At 45.5% G+C, this 17,188-nt stretch overlaps 1 protein-coding gene across 5 annotated transcripts in view; it reads left to right on the top strand.

Moving 5' to 3' along the window:
* Nucleotides 1-17,188, top strand: part of ARHGEF3 (Rho guanine nucleotide exchange factor 3) — a 311,235-nt gene that overhangs the window by 242,761 nt on the left and 51,286 nt on the right. Inside the window, exon 1 of one of the 5 annotated variants that reach the window (XM_079932997.1) lies at nucleotides 2,068-2,214. The exons of the other annotated variants lie outside the window; for them this stretch is intronic. Coding sequence (XP_079789123.1) covers nucleotides 2,119-2,214 — 96 coding nt within the window. The 5' untranslated portion in view covers nucleotides 2,068-2,118. Of the gene's footprint in view, nucleotides 1-2,067; nucleotides 2,215-17,188 lie in introns of those variants that run through there. 5 annotated transcript variants of the gene reach the window in all.

Genomic DNA, 17,188 nt, shown 5'->3' with positions numbered 1-17,188 from the left:
ACTCACTCATTCAGGAGCTTCCTTTACATGGTTGGCAAGAGTGAGGCTGGCAGAACTGGACCAGATTCTCTCTGCTTCTGAAGGCAGTTTGTCCACACTAGCTGGGCAGGAAAGCTGGCGAATTTAGTGCCAGCGTGTGGGTTTTCATCCCCAAGGCAGGGATGAAAGGGCTGTATATCGTGAGGTTTCCTGCCTGGAAAGTAGGAACTGCTGGATTCTGGCCTCGGCTGGAGCAGAGAACACTGAAACAGAGACTAGATATTTCCATTCCCACTACCTCCTGCATACCTAAGAAGTCAAAAGGAAAGACATCATCTCCCTAGACCCCCACCTGCTGTGGCCATGACTTTGACAGGAGGGGGAAAAAATTCAACACTGCAGTCTACAAAATAACTGTTGAGATAATGCTCATTTTAATATTTTAAAAATTAATTTCTAATTTCCCAACACATGGATATGTTTTTCATGTAAAATATTTAAGAACATGTTAGCTATAATATGAAGGCTCCTTTGCCCACTACTTTTAATTCCCTTGGAACTGATTGCCTCCTTTCAGCCCTGTAAAAACTTGCTGTGGATCCTTCCAGATGGTTTTCAATGGTATTTACCTACATTTCTCTATAGAAAATATAGAGAAATTTGCAGATGTGGGGTTTTTTTTTTTAACACAAATGGGAAAATATATGGTATTCTTTTTTAAAAATATTTATTTATGGCTGCATTGGGTTTTCGTTGCTGCACGCAGACTTTTCTTTAGTTGTGGCGAGCGGGGGCTACTCTTCGTTGCGGTGCGCAGGCTTCTCATTGCGGTGGCTTCTTTTGTGTGGAGCATGGGCCCCAGGTGCACAGGCTTCCGTAGTTGTGGCACGCGGGCTCAGTAGTTGTGGCTCACAGGCTCTAGAGTACAGGCTCAGTAGTTGTGGTGCACGGGCTTAGTTGCTCCGCGGCATGTGGGATCTTCCCGGACCAGGACTCGAACCCATGTCTCCTGCATTGGCAGGCGGATTCTTAACCACTGCACCACCAGGGAAGCCCTACGGTATCCATTTGTAGATGTGATTTTTTTTTAACACAAATGGTATTATACTGTGCTTACTCTGCAATTATTTTTTAACTGAACCTAATACATTTGAGATCTTTCCATGCCACACCCACAGACCCATCTTCTTTTTGACTGCAGCTGCGTGGTGTTCCATAGTGATAAGAATTTACCTAAGCACTCCCCATTGGTGGATATTACAGTTGTTTCCAATTTGGGTTTGTTTTTTACTGTTCCAGACAGGGCTGCAGGGAATGATCTTATAATTGCCTATTGGGCATTTGCAATGTGTTTCTCCAGTAAGGCGTGGTAGTGCCGGCTCATCACTGCTTTATCTTGACACCCCCTGTCAGATTCCTCTTCTAAGTGGCAGGCAGCCTCTTACCAGCCTCTTCATACTTAAAAATGGGCGCAGAAGCGCTTCCCTGGTGGCGCAGTGGTTGAGAGTCCGCCTGCCGATGCAGGGGACGCGGTTCGTGCCCCGGTCCGGGAGGATCCCACATGCCGCGGAGCGGCTGGGCCCGTGAGCCATGGTTTAAAAAAAAATGTATGGGGAGAGACTGGCTAGGAATAAGGCAAGACAGAATACTGCTTCTTCATGTGGGTTTTTAAAACTCTTACTTTCCCTCAAGGCCGCTTGCCTCCGCCCGGCTTCGCCCTAACCTCCGTTCTACCCGCCGCCTCTTCCACCCCAAGTGTGCTGCGGAGCCCAACTGGAGCTGCCACTGGGCTGGGTGGCCCCGAGCCGAGGGTCCGCGGGAGGAAGGGTCCAGCCGCCGTATACCGCCGCGGCTCGGGAGGGGGCTTCAGCGAGGCGGCACCTGGGAGCTCCCTGGAGCTCCCTGCAGGGCCCCGCCCACTCCCCCAGCCTAGACGGGCGGGCGGGCTTGGTCTAAGCTCCGCCCCCTTTTAGCCGGAGCGTCAGAGTCAGGCCGAGCTAGGCTAGAAGCCGGCTGTCAGTCTCCGTGTAGCCGCTGCAGCCGCCCGGCACCGTGGAGCTGGGACCCCCTTTCGTCTGGGAGTTTTGTGGTCGCATCGGGTCAGCGGTGACATCCCAACGGGCAGGCCCGGCAGCTGCCATGGTAGCCAAGGATTACCCCTTCTACCTCACGGTCAAGAGAGCGAACTGCAGCTTGGAAGTACCCCCGGCCAGCAGTCCAGCCAAGGACTCCGAGGTAGGGCCTCCACCTGGACCTTTCCGGGTCCGTCTTTCTCTCCGTCTCTTACTCTCTCTGCTCCCTCCCTGTGTCACTGTCTCTCTGTTTCCATCTCTCACTCTGTGCATTCCTCTTCCTCTCTCTCCATCTCTCATACACTCTTTCTGTCTCTCTGTCTCCCTGTCTCCATCTCTAACTCTGTCTCTGTCTCTCTGCCTCCCTTCCACCCCCTCTATGGATCAAGAGAGCGCCACCTCCTCTGTCCCCATCTCTCTTCCTCCCAGCCTGAGGGCAGCAGCCTCTTTGCCCCTGCCTCTCTTTTGCGTCCTGCAGGGCTCTCAGACTGTCGATCCACTCCAAAGAGGGACTTACTGCATCAATGGGCTTGGTCGTCAGGGAAAAGCTACCTTTTTTTAAAAAAATAAATTTATTTATTTTATTTATTTTATTTTTGGCTGCATTGGGTCTTTGTTGCTGCGAGTGGTCTTTCTGTAGTTGAGGTGAGCAGGGACTACTCTTCCTTGCGGTGCGCAGGCTTCTCATTGCAGTGGCTTCTCTTGTTGGGGAGCTCAGGCTCTAGGCGCGCGGGCCTCAGTAGTTGTGGCACGCGGGTTCGGTAGTTGTGGATCACAGACTCCAGAGCGCAGGCTCAGTAGTTGTGGTGCACAGGCTTAGCTGCTTCGAAGCATGTGGGATCTTCCTGGACCAGGGCTCGAATCCCTATCCCCTGCATTGGCAGGAGGATTCTTAACCACTGCGCCACCACGGAAGTCCAGGGAAAAGTTACCCTTTAAGCACAGGTTTCCTCTTGCAGAGGTTGACCGGGCAAGGGGACATTCTTGTGGACCCCTCAGGACATCTCATCTGTCAGGCTTGGACTTGCAGCTGTTTGGCAGCAAAGACGGATCATAGCACCTCTGCTTGTCATCTGTGGCCAGTGGGTGTCATTCAGTTGGGTGTCTGGGAGCTAAATGAGTAATATGAGTGTCTCCCACATGGATTCTTAAAATGAATTAAACTCCTCCGGGCAGTGGGAAGCCCTCTTGGAACATTGAAAACATTTCTCTTTCTGGTAACTTTCCTGTGCCTTGAGAGTAATGTGAGGGAATCCTCCTGGCTTATGTTTAGTCTGCCTTTTCCTCCTGTGTGTTATATCTCTGGCAAAGAGCTCACTGGCCTTAAAGGTTGGGTTCAGGTGGAGGAGAAAGCGTCCCTCTCTTTCGTTGAGGATGTTGGGGAGTACGGTTGCTTTCATCAGACGGCACCTTTGCTGTGGCTAAGCTGTAGTGGAACCCACAGGACCCAGGTCATCATTTCCGCTGGTGTGTATCTGGGAGATCTCCTCTCTCCCCCACCACGACCAAGAAAGTCTGGAGGCAAGTGCGCATCCGGCCTTGTCACAGTGCTCTTGGGGGTCCACCCACCTGCCACCCTTGGGTCTGCTCAGTTTTGTGCTCTTGGTTCACTGAATTATGTATATTCGGGAGGACAGCATCAAAGATTCATTGCCTCTAACAAGAGCTGCTCCAAGCTGACAGGACTCCAGACAGTCTCAGGTTGTAATCAGCTTTCTGTAAGTTGAGTGCAAACTAACTTCTCACCCCCATCCCCATCCCACACCTCAATTCAGTTGTGTATTTTCACAAAGCGTTTTTGTTCCCAGCGGCTGTGGAAGTGTGATGGCCTTAGTGGTGTTTGGACTCTTATTTAAGTTTTGACAGGACAGTACCTGCATAGAATTCAGGTTGTTCAGGCTTGGAATGGATATATGATTTTTCAGTGGGAACTTCATAATTTAATGAATGTGGGAGCAGTGAAGCTAGTGTCCCCTCAGACTCCTTTTGGAAGGAAACAAGGCATAACCTAGCTTAATGAATAAATTGAATTGGGTCAAAGAAAAGAATACTGAGAATAGCTCTGGACTCTAACTAGTCCCTTCCTGCTGTCACTTAGTCCTGTATTTTTGTGTAGTTTGGCTAAAGGCTTAGGTATAAAACCCATCTGCTTAATCTTTTCTTATTCTTGTTCTTAGAATATAAATATATCTGTATATCACAACTGTGGTAAGAAAAATGTATCACCAGATGTCAGATATCAATTTTCTGCATGGTAGCTGAATCCAGATTTAAAAATGTGACTTATTTTCCTTTCATGGGGAGGTTCTGGTGTGAGAGTAAGGGTGGGAGAGGAACAGTTTCCAAAATAGTTGGTAAATATTTTTCAGGTATCACTATTTAGGATTTGTTTCCCCTAGTGTTTAAATCAGAGTAGGAATATCTCTTTTGCTCTATACTCCTCGAATAATCAGAGGGGTCCAGTCCAGTACATCTCCTAGCCTCATTAATCTGGCATATCGATTCCTGATAATGGCGATAGGCAAAGTTGGAAAAAGAAACTTAAGTGATTTGGGGGGCTCGTTTTCTGTTTCGTTACCAGTTCAAAAGACAGCCAGCCCTTGTAGGCCTCACTTCTCCATCAGCAGTTAACTAAAATCATATTTTCTACCAGCAGGTGTCGTCAGCATTTGTAAGTGTTTAAAAAGCAGCATACACTAGTTGGCCTTTTGAAAAACATGATTATATACTTGTTTATAAGCTAGGCATCAACGGTGAATTCCTATGAGAGTAGTTTTTTAAGACCATTTTCCTTGCAGGAAGAATGTGGTTATGCTAAAAAGAAGGATTGGCCTATCCAACGTCCTTTTTGACCTTCAAAGGTAGTTGAAGCAAAGCACCTGTGCCCTTTAACTCATAATGGCTGTTCCTTTAGAATTTGCTATGAGGAGGACAGTGGGCACAGCACTGCATGGGCAAGTGCCTTCTAGCATTTGTTCCTGTCCCTGCAGCAAGCGTGCAGGGCAAGACTCATGGGGAAGGGGCGGGTGTTGCTGATGTGCGTTTGATGCCATACACTTGAGCAAAAATGTGCAACAATAAACATTCTTTTGAAAGCACATCATAACAAAATTTCTACTTGGGATTTAAATGATCTGTAAATTTTTAAATCTCAATGATAGTTTTCAGTGATAGAAAAAACTGATATATTTTAATTTTTTATTTTCTTTAAATTATCTTTTAAATATTAAAATTATTCTACATGGATTATGTCATTAATACAATAAGGCTCCTTAATGTAGTATTTCTTATGACACAGGTATATGAGTTGGGTTGCAGATGTTTAATTTTGATACCATAACCAGCTAGATCCTTCTAGCTCTAATCATTAACTACAAAATCTAAGGAGCTTAGTTCATCTTAGTCCATAGCACTAGACTTTCACAGAGAAGCATAGTATCATGTGGACATCATTAAGCTTGTTTCTTCTGATTCATGGATGCAGCTTTGCTCAACTGATCTGTTTTTATATTTATTGGCTGCTTACTACTCATGCCAGGAGGAACTGCTTCTTTTAGGCATATTATGTGCTCTGAACACCTGATCAAGTCACTCAAAGAAAAGCTGTCAGTGCTAACGAATTACACTGATTCCAAGTTAAAAGTCACTATTTTCCCATGGTGAGGTTTGCTTTCATAAAAAGAAGACTCAGAGGCTTCCCTGGTGGCACAGTGGTTTAAGAATCCACCTGCCAATGCAGGGGACACGGGTTCGTGCCCCGGTCCGGGAAGATCCCACATGCCGCGGAGCGGCTGGGCCCGTGAGCCATGGCCGCTGAGCCTGCGCGTCCGGAGCCTGTTGCTCCGCAACGGGAGAGGCCACAACAGTGAGAGGCCCGCATAACGCAAAAAAAAAAAAAAAAAAAAAAGGAAAGGCTTCCAAACCTTTGGCTGCAAAAGGAGTGGGTCTTTTTAAGTCTAGAAAGACTTGTGCCTGGACCTTCTGTGTTTGGGCCATTGTGTCCTTTTGCAAGAAGGCAGCTGATTATTAGTAAATTAATTGGAGCTGAACCAGAAACCTTAACAGTAAGTTCACTCGACTTTTTTTTTTTTTTCTTTTTCTGGCTCTTAAGATGAGGAGGAAAGGAGTAGCAAAACAGACTTTTTTCCGGGGATTTATGAAACAAACAAACAAAACTAGCCTCCAGGAAATGACCCAGGGTCATTGCATTAGAGAACCTGAGTGGGAAAGGCATATTGAGAACATGAAGCCCAGTTCTTGTCCGCTGCTGGATCCATTTGATCTCAGCTTAAACACTTCCAAGAACCTTCTAAGTCTGTACATTCCATCCTTGTTCAGTGTAGATCATGAGAAAATCCTTTCTTAATTGTAATGTTGCTTTCTGGAGGTGAATATTATACAATGACACTTCCTCATGTGTTATCTCCTTGAGTATTTGAAAACTCTCTCCCTACCATCTACTCCTACTCCATGCGTGTGTGCTTGCACGTGCACAGGCATGCACTCACACCACACTCTTCCACCAGGTTCTTGTCTTCTCCTGGCTAGATGTCCTGGTTCCTCTAACTTTTCCAAATGGGACATAATGTCCAATCTCTTTCTCTTTCTTGCATATTTCCATCGGACATCCTCAGTGTCCTCTTGAGTGTTGATCAGCCTAAAGACACTGTATGATGCTGTATCAACAAACAAGATTTCTTTTATGTTTAATGTGCTTCCTTAGACAAGAGAAGTAGACTAATACATTGAAAAAATTTTTGAAATAGAGATGACAGACTAAAGATTAATCTTTGTCATATGAATAATTTATACAGATATAAAAGAACACTCCAAGATGTCCATTGACAAATGGGCAAAAAGACAATAATAGGCAGTTCATACACAAGGAACTATGAAAGTAACATTGTTTTAAAAGTTCACTCTAATAGAAATTATAGAAATGGAAAAGGCAAATAATTGTAAGATGATATTTCATGCCTAATTGATGTCACAAGTATTTTAAAGACACGATAAAACCCAAAGCTGGGGATGTTGAAGAGAAATAATTACTTCTGTGTGGAATGAGGGGACTTGCCAGTGCATATTAAAAGACAAAAATGGTTCAAATCTTCGCACCCAGTATTCCAGGTCTTGAGGGAATAAAGCTGTGTGTCCAAAGTTGTTCATAATGACATTATTTGCAATAATGTTTATGTTTATACGTTTTATAGGTTTCAAAGTACTTTTATATTCTTTGCCTCACCTGAGTATAATTATCCTCATTTTAAAGATAAGGATACCAGGAGTCAGAGAGGTGCAGTGATTTTCCTAGGATCACACAGCCGGGAATGGCAGAGCTAAAAGCTTGAAGTCTGATTCCAATCTAGCGTCCTTTCCTACTTTCTTGTAACAGCCAGAAGAGCCAACAACCCCTCTGACCTATAATGAGGGAATGGCTCCATGTACCGTGGCCTCTGGCCCAGGGGTCAATGACATCATTTGAGCCGTTACACACTAGCAGACAGAAATACCCTAATGTTCCTGGGAAAAATAAAGAGGCGGAAAGTTGAGCATAATTATATACATGATGTAACCAATTTAAATATATATGTATGCACATGGGATCTAGAGAAGTGGGGGAAGGGATGCTTCAATCAGAGCATCCCCCTTCCTTTGTCGTTGTGATCACTATAGCAATGCTACTCAGTGTTCAAATAACAGTCAGTTATTTTCATATGCATTCTCTCCTTTAAATCTTGCACAGCTTCGGGACCTGTGCAAGGCAAGGACTGTCCTCTTTGTCTGTCAACTGAGGAAACAGAGATTCAGAGAGATTAGGAGGCAGGGCCGAAATGTTGGTCCCTCCTTGACTAGCCTTGACCTCTTGGCACACCAGAATATTGGCTTAAGCCAGCCGTGTTCCTGAGTGAGGTCGGTTGTAAGCAGCACTATTTGGGGAGTGTTCAAAGTGAACCCCATCAAACTTAGCCTGAACACTGCATGCAGTGAGCTCACCTGGGGGCTAATGGACTAGTGGACCCTTCCCTTGGCCTGCACTCCTGCAGATCCAAGTGCAAGGCCTTACTTTATATTTGATGTGAGATCCCTGTTAGAATAAACAGAAAGCCCACAAAGAATGGATAGACACAAACTTCTGTACATGTAGATGACATCCCTTAAAATGATGTCTTTCTGAGCTCTGCAGATGTAATTTGCACCAGAGGTGATAATTAAACGGTAAAAACAGAGCATTTCCCCCAGGGTACTGTTTCTGTAGATACCACTAGAGTTGGCAACCTGACTGAATTAAATAAAACAGAGAGCCTATGTCAGGACTTAGAAAAAAAATAAAGTTAAATATTTATCAGGTGTCATACATTGTCAGATTTGGAAGTTTGGAGTCTTGCTGGAGGAAGAAGCTGCAGAAGGAAAAAGGGAACCAGCCAGTGGGTAGAGAGAGATGGAGTTGGGCCTGATGTCCAAGGGGACCGAGTGATAAGGTTTCCCTCTGTGCTTTCTGGTCCTGACACAAGGCCAGTGCAAGCTCCCTCCTCAAGTGTGTTATCTTATATTGAAATGCTAACATTCCATAACCCCCAAGTGACACAAGCATGTCAAGAACGACCCCAGGCAAATACAGAGAAGATAATTAAAGGTCACTGGTGAAGACGATCGTTCTTATTTTTGACTTCACAGAGGTGGGGGAGGGGTGTGGGTGGCCCATCTGTATCCTGTTAGGTTTTGGCAGCGTTGCTTCATTTTCTCACACCTCGTCAGCCATCCTCCTTGCTGGTTGGTGATTGGTGATTGGTGTGGTCTTGCAGAAGGGGTCTGACACCACTGTGAAGAAGGAAATAGACTGAAATTGGTGGTAGCTTAAGTGTCAACCACAGACGCACAGTGAAGAGTCCTTGCCTTCCGCCTCAGCTGTTTGATGGAGCCTTTTCAGAGAACTTTGAAGGAGACAGCATCAGAAAAGACACCTGCTTTTCTCTCGTTAGTCTCTGAATGTTTTATTCCCAGGCTTCAACAGTTCAGAAGAGCGAGGCTTTGTTCTGGCTCAGCATCAAGAAGTCTTTGCTTTGGAGGGCTCTTAAATGCTCATCTGAATTTCTTTAGCAGCAACTGTTTCTAAGCTGGTTCTTAAAAGAGTTTCACTACTAGCTGGGGACAGGGCGCAAATAGGCTCAGCTTCTTGGAACCTCAGCGTCTTTGTTTCTGAATGAGCGGACTGGGTTAGATCTTTATTTCCCAGAAGATGGGTTTCTTACCACTTGTGGTAGCTCACATGATACAGGACAAGGTGACAGGGAAACAAGACACAAAATAATTTCGAATCACTTTCCCTTTCCAATTCTCTTCTGATCCTTCTCATTATGTCAAGGAGAAAGTCTCAGTTCGGAGCTAGTGTGTCTTTAATGCCTCTCTATCACTTGCTAATTTCCCTTTTTAACAAAGCACAGGCCTCAGGCAGGCAAGTGTCTAACAAAAATTTAACAATAGGGTTCATTTTTTTAAAGGTAGTTTCTATTTATGGCAGGTGATAGTGATTTTCTGTTTAAGGCAGTGGTAGAGTTTATTTTTGCAATAAGTTTACTCAAGTAAAAAATGAGTAACTTAAGGAAACATTATGTAATAGCTCAGAGGATATGTACACAGGGCAAAAGATTGGTGTGATGGTACCGAGAGTTTGGAAGCAGTGCATTAGGCGTGTTCTGAGGCCTTTCCAGGGTTAGCACTCTGCAACAAAAATTTCCAGGTTTGGCCACAGCCACTTACAGACCAGAAATTTGACCTTTGAGCATAGGACCCAGATTTCAGGTATTAAGATTTTTAAATAGATAAAAGCTGGCTTTAATGTGATGTAGAATACCTTTATGGACTAGTTGTTAGCCAATTAAAAAAAAAACAACTGGATTTCTGTTCTAAGAACAAAACTCTTTTTTTCTTTTCAAAACTTTAAAGTTCCAAAATTCCAGCTGAAATCATTTAACCCTTCTTCCTTTTCCCCTTCACCCTGAGGGAAGGATTGAACAAGATTGCATTTTAATTTGGGGCAGCCATAGAGTGAAAGTAGTGATTAGAGACTTGGAGTTAAGGATCAGACTGAGCTGAGTTTGAATCCCAAACTTGGCCACTTGTGAGCCAAGAGACCTTGGACCAGTGACTCATCCTCTGAGCCTCAGTTTCCTCATCTGTAAAATGAGAACTTCCAAGGGAATTGTGAAGATGAAACGGGCATGCAGAAGGCTTCCACAGAGCAAATGCTCCACAGACCATTAGCCTCAGCAGCATCTGTTTTGCATGTCCATCAGTTGAGTGGAAGCTGTGGACGGACATCCCTGTCCAGTGGTCTGCTGCAAGGTCACCCCTTCCTTTTAGGAAACACCCACCCAGTTTCCAGGGATCCGAGTTGGCACTGGGCATTATTTTTTGAAAAACAAGATGTTCCAAGCACACTGGCAAGCTTCACATTTATTCCTGCCAGGTAGGATGAAAAAATTTAGTGTGGTTTTCTAGTGTTCCCATAATGACTCTCCCGCAGGGGGGTGGGGTATGAGCTCTGGGTAGAGAGGCTCCCTGCTCATGGGAGATGAGGAGTGTGTCATTATCCTCAAGGCCAGCTCCCACCTGACACGGATCATCCGGGAACCTTACCCACATTCCAACCGCAGACACAGACCCAGGGAAGGTGAGGAGGATTAGGTTGCTTTGGGAGTTCTTCATGCCATACTCATTAGCAGCACACTTTAATTATAAATAGGTCCTTTGTTAGAAATGTGGGGAAACTCCATAGCGTGAGGGATACAAGTTGGTGAAGAGTTGGACAACTAAAAATGACTCCCAGTGCTCTTTGCTTGTCAGTAAATATTTGTGAAGACCAGACTCTACCTAGCTTTTTCTTTTTTTTCTGGGTTTAAAGAAGAGAAAGGCATGCTTTTGACCCTCAAGGAACTTTTCCTTGAGTTTGATGAGGTCATTCACAACATTAAAGTACAGGCAGTGATTGTCAATCAGCAGAAAGCTGGGTGGTGAATTGGCAACCTCATTTGGGGGAGTTTGGCAGACTGGGAGGGGGTCATCCAATGAACCCCTGGTGCTGGATGCTAACACACCACTCCCCAGGCCTGCCCTTAACACTAGCGTGGCACCTGTGCGCCTGGCTGGGCACTCTAAGATGCTGGGGGAGCACCCAAGAGGGGCTGCTGATTCCAGAAAGACAGGGCTTGAATGTCAAACCAACAGCTCCTACTTTTTCACTCCCTCCATCAGTCTCTTCTGCCTCTACAGTCTTTGATTTCTTCAGGGCTCCCCTCACCTGGCTTAGGAAATGAGCAGTGCTGTGGTTAACAACCCAGGCCTTGTAGCGTAGCAGCCTTGTGCTCAGTCCTGGCTCCACCACTCACTACCAGCTCTGTGATCTCAGGCAAAGCTCTTAACCCCTCTGAGCTTCAGTTGTCTGCATTGTGAAATGGGTATATTAATAGTACTGACTTAATAGAAAGCAAGGAAATCATGCATAGAACACACTTTGGCACAGCCTGGCTCAAAATTGCCCTCAATATTATTACTGTTATGTTGTTTCTGTAAAAGGAACTTGCGTATCCAGGGAAGCCGGTATGGGGGTTGCCGGGAAAGCTTTCGAGTCAGCTAGAGTTGAATTTGAATTTCAGCTCTGCCAATTAACTACTGGGTATGACTTGGGGACAAGTCACCTCACTTCTCTAAACGCCTGCTTCCTCTTCTATAAAATGGGGTGATGGGATTGCTATGTGGAATAGATGAGTGAGTGTATGTGTGTGCCAGCATCTGGCACCAGGTGACCCCAGGGCTCGTGGTACCTCCTCCTCCCCGGCCAGAGGTTCCCCATTGTCTACATAGTGCTTCCTTCTCTTCTTTCTTTAAAAATAATTTTTATTGTTGTTTTCATTAGTTTAATCCTCAGATATCTTTTTTTTAATTGAGGTAACATTGGTTTACAACACTATAAAAGTTTCATGTGTACAACATTATATTTTGATTTCTGTATACACTACTTGACTTCTGTATACTCACCAACAAAAGTTTCATTTCCATCCATCACCATACAGCTCACCCCCTTTACCCATTTTGCAATCCCCCCACCCCCTTCCCCTCCTTCTCTTCTTGACAAAATCAGAAGAGAAGAATTACACCTGGGTCAGGTGTGGGATGACCGACTTCTCTGTTTCTAGAAAATTGCTGGAATCTGTGAGTAGGTAGGGGCCCTGGCAACATGTAGTTTATTTAGTAGCAATTCTGGAGGCTTTGTGGGGCCAGACGGCCCCTCGCCACCCCTCTGCACAGCCCTGCTTTGTAAATTCAGGAGCGACCCAGAACCCGGCTCCTAAATGGTGGGGCAGAAGGAGGGAGCACCTGGCTGGTAAATGAGCCTCCCCCCCCATCACTGGGGGTGCTTAGGGAGTTGGGGAAATCTTTGTCAGGTTAGACCCTCAGTAGTCTCCCAAAGGAGCCCTTCCCTCTATAGCTGGCCCGTGCTGGAAAACTCATGGGAACTTTGCCCCCTTCTGCCACAGGAGCACTTTACTTCAGGAATAAAGAACATTTTTCTTTTACCACAAAACTGCCTTTGTCTTTCCTGGAAACTTTTATTGGCACCCCTTACCACTGAGTCTCCAGTGGCAAAACCAAACAACCAAATCACAGGTTTGTATTTACTTCTTTTAAGTCAACTGCCATTGTTTATTCATTTTCCCTCTTGTGTCTTTGTAATTGAAATGAACTGCGTGTGATGTGGGGAGAGAGCTGGGTCTCTGAGGCTTCTGCCTCCTTTGTCAGCGCAATACATTATTTTTCAAATGCACAGGCTTCTGAATTTTAATAGACTGTAGATAATGATACATCTGGTTGCATATTAATTGCTGAGAGTTAGAAATAACACATAATCACTATGTTTCAAGGTTGCAAGTGTACAGCAGTGAGAGTCAGGGTTTGTTATGAGCCTTTGGAAAAATCCATTGTTAGTGGGCATTTTTTAATTCCTGTCATTAAAAATGTGCTACGGAATAAGAACTGTCTTAACGTTCAGTCTTGTGTTCTGGATGTGTGCACGAACACACACAAACACACACACACACTTCCCAAGGAGTAACATTTTGAAGCTATTCATCTGCTCAGCTGGGGTGTGTGGGGCAACAGCAAGGCCATATGAATCCATTGTAGATTACCTACCTCACAGTTTCCTGAACAGCATGCTTTGTACCTTATTTTTCTGCAAACCATCGCTTAGTGGGTGGTAAGATGTCAGCTGAAAACCAAAGCAGGAAAGTTTTAAAATATTTTATTTTATTCCCAATTCAGTCAATCCCTTGTGGCTGTGTGACTGGTAGCTTTTTCCATTTTTCAGTAATCAGGTTTCAGTGTATTCTGTTCTCAGTCGAGAGCAGACTGTTCTAAAACACCCAAGTGCAGTGTTCCCTGATTCTCAGTGGAGGCATGTGCTGCTGAGGATGCACGTGGACCAAATGATTTGAAAGGATAAATTGTGCTAGGAGGGACAGATGGGGTTACCAGGGAGCTCAGCAAATGTATTTTCTGTTTCTCTCTGGAAGTCACATCTCTGCAAGGCTTTACTGCTGAAAATCATTGTTCTCATCGAGAACAGAAAGAGGAGGGGGGTCCATGTTCTTTTCCTGAAGACCTGGTGCCCTTGGTCAGATGTCCCTGTAGGTTTTACCCAGCAGCTGAATGTGGGATTCCTCGTCTCAGCCTCGTCTTCAGTCAGATGGCAGACCCAGCTGTTAGCTTTGCTTGCCTGCAACGTGTTTGCTCATCTCAGATTCAGCTGGAACACGCTGCCCTTCCTTTGAGATTGAGATCTGTGCATCCTTTTCCATCTCTGTACTTCTTTTTCCTCTTCTGGGAAGCTAAGATAATGCTGAGCTTCAAGGGATGGCAGGTAGATAAGAGAGAGGACATGTCAGTGGATCTGTGTATGGTCCTTTCTGGAAGCCAAAAGTAACATGTTATTTTTGGGAGAAATTCTACCCTCCACCTCTGACATGGCTTGAACACCCAGAATTCCTATCATTGCCTAATCCCAGATAGTACTGGGATCAGGCAAGATTGGAGACCAGCTCTTTTAGCCTATAATTCAACAATGTGGGGAGGGGAGGGGAGGGTGGGAGGAGTTCGATGTAGACCTCAAGACCTACCCGTTTGGGTGCACTTCCACCACTCAGGTTCTTATCTTAAGTTGATGTTTTTCTCTACTTGGATGTAGCCTTGGATCTTGCCAAACCACTCCCAGTTTTGCTCTATCCAGCCAGAGCTTGACTAAACAGATGATAAAACTGCCAGAAGAAAGGGAAGGCAGGAATGTAGAATCAAAATGTGGTCTCATAGCAGCCCGAGTCCTCGGTGGCCAGAGCATGTCATTGGTGAGATAGTGGCAGGTAACATGGAGCACCAGCTTTGTCCCTGGGAGGCTCAGAGCAAAATCCAGTGCTGCAGGGGATGAATGAGAGCAGGAGAACAGGCTGGGGGTGGGGGGGGGGTGTGGGGGAGATCACACCTCTCCTTGGACATCAGTTTCAAGGCAATAATTTGATATTTACAGGCAACAACTTATGGGACAGGCTCGTACTGAGCACATTACACACATGATCTCGTGTCACCTTCCCAACAACCCTGTGAGAGGGTTGGAGAGCCACCCTCACTTCACAGGGCATGAGACCAAGCCCGTGGAGGTTACATCGTTGGCCCAGGGTCACAGGGTGTTCAGTGCATAGGGCACTGTCCTCTGGCTGGAAAGGTAGGCTCATATTTTATCCTTAGGTCCTTTGCAAAGAATCAACACATTTGGGGGGCCAGAGTGACAAGAACTTTGTCACTTTCAGCACAGGCTTTCTGCTCATCTTTAAACACCAGGGAAGCCTCAGCAAATGTCCTTAAAGTGCCCTTGAGGTCTGTACACACCAGTTCCCAAACCCTGAAGCAGAGGTGGAATCCCCAGTGCATTCTTCTCCCCCTACCCCTCCAACCCAGCCCAAGGGGAAGCCAGGGAATCCCTTTTACAGAGATAAACAAATACAGAATTTATATCCCACCCAGGGGTTTCCAAGAAGTCAATAGGAAATGACTGGCCGAGACCCCAGAACCACAGAGCCCTTCCTCTGGGCCTGTGGCTGTGATTAGGCCACCACTGCCACCTCCGGCTGACTTCTTGGCGTCCCACACCCAGAAATGTGCGGCTCTGACCCCATTTTCCAGACCTGCAGATAGGTGTGGCGTGCTGTGGGCACATTTCTTCTGTGGCATTCTTGGCAAAAAGGCATAACCTGGCTCTACTCATGAGAAAACATCTTCTGGGCCTAAGGTTGGCTTCCCTGTAAGGGCCACAGAGGCTTGAGCCTGCTGGCAGCTCTCACACTTTTCCAGGAGGTCGAACTGTTAAAGCGCTTCAGCTCTGAGCATCTGGCCCTTTCTCCTTGACAGAGTAAGAGCTTTGCTTGATGCTCAGAAGGCATATGTGGAGCCAGAGACTGCAGAGAGAGCTAAATATTTAGCTTCCTCTTTCTCTGAAGGTCTGTAATGCCATGTCTGGGCATGACCAAAATGAGTTTCAGGCGATGGGCTAGCGTTTGCTAAAAGGAACTTACCGGGGCGTGGGTGTACATTTCTCCTTCTGCCCAAGGTTAAGTAATAGTAACATCCTGTGTAAGAGAACGTGAATGTGGTTTTCTACTAAACTCCAATATTTTAGGGCTATTTATTAGATATTTTTAATCATGGGCCAATTTAACCGGTAGCAGACTAATAAAATAAATTTGGGCTTGCTGCCAGGACAAATGTTGACTTACCCTTATAATGTTGACTGAAACGAATAACTTTGAAAGTAATTGAGGAGTGAAACCTTAGCCAAAAATACAGTGTCTGAAACAGTGGTTCTGTTTTATTTTACTGGCACTGCTAAGAGATTTTGTTCGTAACCTAGGCTGCTGCCCACCTCGGCTCTCGGAGAGTCCCATATTTTACTGAATTATTTTCCAATGTTTTGTTTTGTTTTTTGTTTTTCGGCCCATAAACCACCATTCATCAAAAATGAATATCCCCATGGCAGAGAAGAACAGGCTACTTTTCCAGTGTGGGAGCAAACAGTCAATGATAATGAGAGGAATAAAGATAATAACTTTCTTGAGGTGCTCCCTCAGAAACAAAATGGTATGCCAGTAACGTTTGCCCTCTCAGAGTTTGTAGTAAAATTAATCGCTCCTCCAAGGTACACTGGATGAAATCCATCTGACTCGCCCCACACTCACCTTTCCTTCATTTTGCCATTCAGTTTATACAAATATTAGCGATAGTGGTTTGCCAGCACGTGCTTTGAACTTGAAGGAAGCAGGGGAGGCCTGGAGGAAATGAAGCCAGGATGACCACATGAATTGTCATAAAGTGTGATTTCTTTCTCTTCTCATTTTTCTGCTTGCATTTGATGGGAGCTGTGTTTGGGGCTGGAACTGAGCATCCTTTCAGAGGCTTATGCCAGCAGTGTCTGAGCTAAGTCTAGCATCCCCCTCCGATGCTCCTGCCCTAAGCAAGACCCCCCTAAAAGCAGCCACCTCACAGGCTGACCTTGGCCAGAGGCCGTAGGTGCTGACTGGCTCAAGCCAAAACAGACTTGATATACATGGAATAAAGAGCATCTCCCCAACCTTAATGTGTTCAGTTTTATGGCCCCAAGCGTCGATGGTTTAATCTGTGGATCTGTCCAAACCATTTTGTGTGTGGTGTCTCCATCAGTGCTTTTTAGCATTGCCGTGAGGGGAGGCTGCAGAAATCGTCAGCTCCTCAACACAACAATCCAACACCCTGTCTACAGCTTGGCCATGAGACTGAACTAACTCAGAGGGTCCTGTGGGTTTTATTTATCCAGACTCTCCTTAGTCCCCAGTAGCAAAAATACAAACAAAACAAAACAAAGCCCCCAAAAAGCACTTTTTTCTTTTAAAGAAGGAAATTAGGATGTTTTCCTTATAGCATCTGATGCAGAGAGAGTTGGGCCATTTCATCAAAAAGGAAATCTAATCTCCCTTGGATACACAGTGCAAGGCAACCAAACCTGCAGCTGGAGAAAATAAACACAAGGGTGTGGCCTCCACGTTTGAGATTAGCCAGGG

Source organism: Stenella coeruleoalba (assembly GCF_951394435.1).
Source record: "Stenella coeruleoalba genome assembly, chromosome: 10".
Classification (NCBI taxonomy): Eukaryota; Metazoa; Chordata; class Mammalia; order Artiodactyla; family Delphinidae; genus Stenella; species Stenella coeruleoalba.
The sequence above is the reverse complement of the archived record's forward strand: the minus strand, read 5'-3'. Positions and strand labels throughout refer to the sequence as shown.